Source organism: Cryptococcus neoformans, chromosome 1, assembly GCF_000149245.1.
Source record: "Cryptococcus neoformans var. grubii H99 chromosome 1, complete sequence".
Taxonomy (NCBI): domain Eukaryota; kingdom Fungi; phylum Basidiomycota; class Tremellomycetes; order Tremellales; family Cryptococcaceae; genus Cryptococcus; species Cryptococcus neoformans.
In genome coordinates, this window is record NC_026745.1 from 1483347 (window position 1) to 1490000 (window position 6654).

The 6654-nt window shown below is 46.3% G+C and overlaps 3 protein-coding genes; all 3 read right to left on the reverse strand.

Moving 5' to 3' along the window:
- Positions 1–31: 31 nt before the first annotated feature.
- On the reverse strand, positions 32–2730 carry CNAG_00575 (catalase; the record flags this gene model as incomplete). Its single annotated transcript, XM_012191425.1, has 9 exons — positions 32–538; positions 590–964; positions 1015–1431; positions 1490–1936; positions 2039–2071; positions 2189–2269; positions 2319–2452; positions 2504–2662; positions 2709–2730. 9 exons carry the CDS (start codon positions 2728–2730, stop codon positions 122–124), a joined length of 2085 nt encoding a protein of 694 aa, XP_012046815.1. The 3' UTR covers positions 32–121.
- A 552-nt stretch (positions 2731–3282) lies between these two features.
- On the reverse strand, positions 3283–4713 carry CNAG_00576 (mitochondrial protein). XM_012191426.1 has 5 exons: positions 4362–4713; positions 4232–4304; positions 3935–4170; positions 3792–3885; positions 3283–3732 (listed from the first exon to the last, which is right to left on the reverse strand). Exons 1-5 carry the CDS (start codon positions 4667–4669, stop codon positions 3376–3378), a joined length of 1068 nt encoding a protein of 355 aa, XP_012046816.1. The 5' UTR covers positions 4670–4713; the 3' UTR covers positions 3283–3375.
- Positions 4714–5204: 491 nt separating this feature from the next.
- Positions 5205–6654, reverse strand: part of CNAG_00577 (hypothetical protein) — a 1675-nt gene continuing 225 nt past the window's right edge. Inside the window, exons 1-2 of the mRNA XM_012190965.1 lie at positions 6557–6654; positions 5205–6489 (exon numbers count right to left, since the gene is read on the reverse strand). The exon at positions 6557–6654 is cut by the window's right edge and continues 225 nt beyond it. Of these exons, the coding sequence (XP_012046355.1) occupies positions 5994–6489; positions 6557–6654 (594 nt within the window). The 3' untranslated portion in view covers positions 5205–5993.

Below are 6654 nucleotides of genomic sequence, written 5' to 3' on the forward strand. Positions count from 1 at the left end.
TGTTTATTCGCTTGCTAATATTTTATACGTATGTTAATTGCTACGGAAAGGACAATTGTTAATAAGAGCTACAATAATAGACATTTTGAACAAAGAAAGCGAAAATTCTTCGAATTATTGCCTACGCAGCGATGTGCGAGACTTCTCTGTCCCAAACCCTATGATTGGCAACTGTCTCCAAAAATTGCTTGGCAAATTGTGCAGAGTGGAGAGTGGGGTTGGCGGGCGCGAACACGACGCCATTCTCTTGCACCACACTAGATTCTGTCTTGACCGTGGGGCTAAAATCTCCAGGAATACATGTCTCAACCAACCATTGCGTAGCATTGCCGACTGCCCCAATCGCCTTCAGATGCATGTAGGCCTCTCGAGCTGCGTGAATGAGGCGACCAATTTTGAGCTTGGATACGAAGGCATCATCAGGACCGCCAGCGAAGATAAGAGCGTCGAAATATGTGGATCGGCAACCTTCGAAAGTAAACTCCGTAGTGAATGACTGGCCATCAGAGGCTTTGACAGGACCGAGAGTAGGACCAACCTAGAGACGTCTCAATACAAGTTCACGGCGAGGTGTCATAATGGCACTCACAAACTTCACCATACATCCAGCAGCTTCGAAAGCTGCAAGCAGGGGAGCGACTTGCGAGTAAACGAACCCTGGCACAAGGAAAATACCAATTTTCCTCCCGGCAGCAGTGAAGGTTTGATTTTTACCCGTAATCTGAGACAGATATTCTGTCCTCTTACCATGGTTGGGTTTGGCTTCAGGCAGGCTCAGATGGGGGAAGCCGGAATGGACTGCAGTAGCAAGTCCATGGTCGATTTCATTGATACGGTTGATGACATTTTGTATGACCAAATTATCAGCACAGTGTGAAAGTTCAAATTTATATGCGTCAATGATATGTTTCTTTTCCACATCGCTCATAGAGTTCCAGAAAAGAGTGGCTTGTGAGGAATGATCCTGCGCCTTATTAGCAATACTGACTGACACATACACATTGAGAGACATACGTTGAATTTGGGGGCCTGAACTCGTTCTTTAATGCCCGACACCTTTGCAGGATAGCTTTTAAAACCTCCCTGCTTAGGCGATGTAAGAGGGAGATTTTCATTCCTGTTTGGATGATAAGGTGTTCTATTGTTCTTACTAAACATGCTCATTTGACCTTCTCGCATAGTGGTCATGAAGGGACAAATAGGCCTGTTCACAGGGATATCTTTCCAATTGATGCCTAGGCGAGATACCTGGGTATCAGGATAGGAAAAGTTTCGACCAGCTAGGAGAGGATCATCGGTAAAGTCCATGCCGGGAACGATGTGCTGAGTACAGAAAGCAACCTGTTCGACTTCACTAAAATAGTCGACAGGATTGCGATTGAGTGTAAGGGTACCAATTTTTTGAACCGGCACAAGCTCCTCAGGGATAAGCTATGTAGGTGGTGAGTATTTGCTAATTTCAACTGAGTTGAAAGGGAGTAAGAATTACCTTGGTGGCATCAAGGAGATCAAAATCAAATTTGTGCTCATCTTCTTCTTTAATCAACTGCACACCCAAATCCCATTTGGGGTACGCTCCAACTTCGATTGCGTCCCAAAGGTCTCTTCGGTGGAAATCAGGGTCCTGTCCTGCAACCTTCAGCGCCTCATCCCACACAAGAGAGTGAGTACCAAGGTGTGGTATCCAATGATATTTAACGAAGGTGCTTTTGCCTTCCTCATTGATGAGTCGGAAAGTATGAACGCCAAACCCTTGCATCATGCGGTACGATCGAGGAACCGCCCGATCAGACGTGAGCCATTGCTGCATGTGAAGAGCGGGCTTGTGAAGAGACATGAAGTCCCAAGCATTGTCGTGAGCTGTCTGGGCTTGAGGAATCTGATTGTGAGGCTCGGGTTGGACGGCATGAATGACATCCGGAAACTTAATCGCATCCTAGAAGCCTGAATCAGCCAGTGGGCCCTGTAATATTATGAGTAAGGTACTTGCTGTCACCATTATCAGTAAAATTGTTGCCGCCGGATTACGATGACTTACCATTAATGAAGAACACGGGCATGTTGTTGCCGACTACGTGAGATATGATCAGTAATAAGTTGTTGAAGCGTAAAAAAGACAGCTCTTACCGATATCCCAGTTTCCTTCGTCCGTATAAAATCTTGTGGCAAACCCACGGACATCACGCACTGTGTCAGCGCTTCCCCGAAAACCAGCAACAGCGCTGAACCGAACATAGGCTGGTACGACCTTACTGGTGTCCGTCAAAACCTGGAAAAGTCAGTTAACATCGGCTAGAACGATGAGTAGGTTGTCAAACCTTCGCAGTGGTGATGTCAGTCAATGGAGTGTGAAGCTTGAATTCTCCGAAAGCGCCGGCACCCCGGGCGTGAACTACACGCTCTGGAATGCGTTCGTGATCAAAATGCTGAATCTTTTCACGGTTGTGGAAGTCTTACGAGACGTCAGATTATCATAAGCCTGCAGCCAAGATTAGAAGCCTACCTTCAAGTAGAGTGGGTCCCCTGGCTCCAGCTCGAAGGGAATTGTCCGTGTCTGATACCTTGACCCCGAAATACGTAGTGTAAGGGGTCTTATCGTCTTGATCGATGGTGTTCTCAGCCATCTGACGATATTTGGCGTCGCCTGTAACCATATTGGCGGCTGTACTTGTATCAGCTCCATCTACACAAAGGCTCAATCTCCTGACCTTGGTTTAACATCTGAGACATGTTGTTGGTGTTCCAGCACAAATAACTCGGAACGGTGAACGGGGGCTATTTTGTCGTGCAACATGATACTTTTATATGCTATTTGTGATTAGCAGTACAAGTTCTCGCCTCGGTTCCATTCGCATGACGATACGTTTGCATACGCAAATGGTGAGTAATGCAACGAGCAACGAACGAAGAAGCAAGTCTCATCATCGTTATGTCAACAATGAGCAACTGACAACTGAAGAAGTAACTGAATTGACCAATTAAAGACCTGCTTTTATGCACATTATTAGTGCGTCATAATTACCGTGGTAGCTCGACGTCATTTACCCGGTTTTTTCGGGGTAGCGCTGCTGAAAAAGTATAGGCTCGACACAAGCCCCTCTTTGGACCTTGTCTTCGTCGGAGACCGATTGATGTCCGTCGAGGGGCTTGTGTCGAGCCTAGAAAAAGTAGAAAATCTTCCGATAGATTTGGAAAACTGGAAATTGAATGAGTAACAATTCAGAAATGAATCATATTCGTATAATGGACGGAAAAGAAAAGATGGTACGTATGAGGATAAGTCAATTCGAAGCGGCCATCATAATGCATCAGCTAGGCCCATAGATATACATCTTGGGTATTTCTTGATGTTATTGAATAAGTGATGTAGATGATCTATTGAACGACCCCTTGTATGAATGATCTGACAAGTTCAACAGTCTCTACAGGCTTTTCCGCATGCACCCAATGTCCAGCATCAAGCACCTCTAATTTCATCTGAGGGAAAAAACTACTAGTCACTGGAATATTACGCTTGTTCAAGTATTTTGATTGTTCACCTTTTATCAAAAGGACAGGGCCGTCCCATTGAGGCGAATTCGAACTGACAGGAGGTGGGGGAGAGTAAGGGAAATCCCCAATATGAGGAATGGCAGCTGAGAGCAGGGACAAAGGAATGCGAAAGGTGAGGTGTGGAGAAGGGCTTTTCGAAAGGCGAGTGTTGGTAAGGAGAAACTGGCGAGTAGCAAGAATCTAGTCATGTGAACTTCATCAGTGGGAAAGTATCCGTGAAAAACACAGACAAGGCGTACAGGCTCAGTCTTTTGTAGAATAACATCGGCCTCCTGCTTTGTTTTGACTCGGGCCGTTTCGATGTCCATCATTGCATTTGTGTACGAAGCAAACCTTTGGGATAAATCAGCAGCGGGCGGCGACTCGGCTGAGGGGCGCTCACTCGGGAGAGATTTTTCCTTTAGCAGGGGACATGTCCACACTGATCAGTGATCGTAAAGGGCCGTTAAGATCACCGTTCAGTGCTAGGGCCATAACCGCTTTGCCGCCCATGGAGTGCCCGAGCAAGTTAACGCCGGAAGTAAGCTTGTGAGATATAAAAAACTGATGTATGTCCGCGGCCATCGCTGAGTAAGTGTGCGGTGAAGCATGCGGAGACTGCCCATGATTGCGAAGATCCTACAATGTGGTTACAATGTGATTAGACTCGATTCTTCGGTGCGTATAGCGCATGATATACCAAAGTGTATACAGGCATACCCAACTTTACAGCAAAGGCTTTTGCCAGTGATCTCCAGTTTTGTTTCGACCCACTATATAGGCAAAATCAGCTAAGTATTTCTGAGCAAGGGATTGGATATGGGACATACAATAAACCATGGCAGATGACAAGGCTCTGCCCGACAGCTTCAGGGAAAGGATTCGAAGGTTCGACGACGTCGTAAGCAAGCTGAACTGGAACCTGTTCCTTAATACTTGAAGTCTGGTGGTGGGAATAGGAATGGAAATGATACACCCCTATTTGAGGACCAATAAGTCGGGGAATGTGCGTTGAGGGGGTTACTGCCCGACCGAACGGAAATGTGGAGATACATCGAGCGATGCTTGGGGAGATACACGAAGTAAGTGCTGAAGTGGCGGGCGTATTGTGAATGTTTCTGATTAAGGACAAACGCATCTTCTTAGATGGAAAACGAAAGAAAGAGCAAGGGTCGCGCCAACCAAACAACGCCGTATCTACATAGCTGCGTACCTTTGCTTTATTATTTATTTTTAGTACTTGCGCGCGTTTACGGATCGAATGCACCCGTGTACGAGTTCTACTGTTCAGCAACATCACTTTCGTAACAAATCGGCGGTTGAAGAGGCGACCGACGGAATACAGCAAGTATCGGTAAACCACTACTTATATCACCTATAATGCCTATCATATATCCTATGCCTATGTTCATGCACTACCGATGCACATTCTGCATTTCGCAGTTAATCAGGTGCATTTCACATCTCATTTTTTGTACTTTCTGCGTTTCACTTCGCATTTTCGTGGTTGTTTACAACTATTTGAACAACCGCCGCTCGTACTATAAAATCACGTCTTACTATTATATATTGGGAGCCAGATTGATAGACCGATAATTCTTGTATTATATACGTATATAGGTGTGAGTGTAAGGCACATAGCCTACTCACAGACCATCCGATGCGGCTGATCCCTCCGGACTACCCTTCGCAGCATCATCCCTGGTCTTTGTCTCTTCAGATGTAGTTGCAAGACCGATACATTTTTCATACCATCTAATAATGCATATATATCTTTCCCCACCTCATCCTTTAATTTCATAACAGATGTAACCGGAATGGCGTTCAAAGGCATCGTCCGCACGGTTTTTGTGACATTGTTGAGGATATGCTGTCTTAAATTTCATTTCATCCTGTCCCTTGAGGAGACCCACTGCTGCTCGACCAGTTCACCTCACCGGCTTGTAAACGTTGGGCAGACACTTCTTCCGCCTAACAAAGGATGACATGCCAGGAGTACAATGATGTTCACATAACAAGAAGCATTATAAGGGATGACCGCCAACTCGGCCACCTAAATTGCTGAAATCCATAAGACTAAAATAATGTGCGCGATTTCTCTACCTCCATTTATCTCCGTGTCCTCTAACGAGTGGACGCGGACAAGGAAGGGGGAGATATAGAGGTTACGTGGCGATAGCCGTGTGACACGTGTATCGTGTCTCAAAAGGCCAGTTGAGCGGAACAGGGGGTAATGGAACAAACGACAAGCGTCTAGGAAACTTTGCGCTAGAGAGAAAGGGTGTTTGTCCTCAAGCCCGACACTTTTCATTGTACTGAAGTCTGTTTGTTTCGTTTTTCTTGAGATTGGTTCTCTCGACTCTTACGCTTCCGGCTCCAGCAAACACTTGTGCAATACGCCTTGTATTAGGCATTTGATACCGTAACATCGATTGACCATTACGCTTGTTACAAACAGGCCACTATGTTGTGGCCGGATTGGAAACTCTTTTGGGGCTAGAAGGGGTACTGTCAACGACAGTTGTAGTAGTAGTGGGGGTTTCCCGGTCTCTAATGGGTGTTTCCTGGTCTCTAGTTGGGGTTTCCCGGTCTCGACCCGAAATTGCTTCTTTTGCCAGAGTAGTAGCACTACAACCTAGCTTCGCCTCAACATCGACATTTTTCAACGTTCTTTCGGATTCTTTCCCTAAGTTGATCTTTCCAAACGCTTGGCTAAGATCTTCATCCGCGTCAACCTTATCCTTATCTGTGCTGGCACGGTCTTTGATGGTTGGCTCTGTCATAAAAGTCTGCCTCGCCCTCGTTGAACCCGGGGGGCCGGATTTTGGTGATCGCAAAGGAATCTGCGGATTGGCTGCAGCATAGCTTGGATCACGCGCCGCCCGTCGAGCAGAGCGAAAAAGACCGATGTCTTCCTGAGGTGTGAAGCCTGGTCGAATTTTTATGGACTTCCGGACACTAAGGGAAAACACCAAAGAGGGACGTTTAGCAAATGGCCTAAAAGGCGCGGAACAAGCAGGCTCACCTCCCATCGGCTCGTCGTGACTCGGGCACTATTCGTTCAGCAGTAGTGGAATCTATAATGATTCCAGAAGCGTTTTTCTTGTTGGGCGGGGCGTGAGA

Bases quoted from the DNA above. Each gene is read 5' to 3' on its own strand.
- CNAG_00576 (XM_012191426.1), bottom strand. From the start codon at position 4,669: ATGCGTTTGTCCTTAATCAGAAACATTCACAATACGCCCGCCACTTCA. The intron at 4,171-4,231 runs GTATATCATGCG...ACCACATTGTAG, and splicing joins GTATGCCTGTATACACTTTG to GATCTTCGCAATCATGGGCA. The intron at 3,886-3,934 runs GTGAGCGCCCCT...TTTATCCCAAAG, and splicing joins AAAGGAAAAATCTCTCCCGA to GTTTGCTTCGTACACAAATG.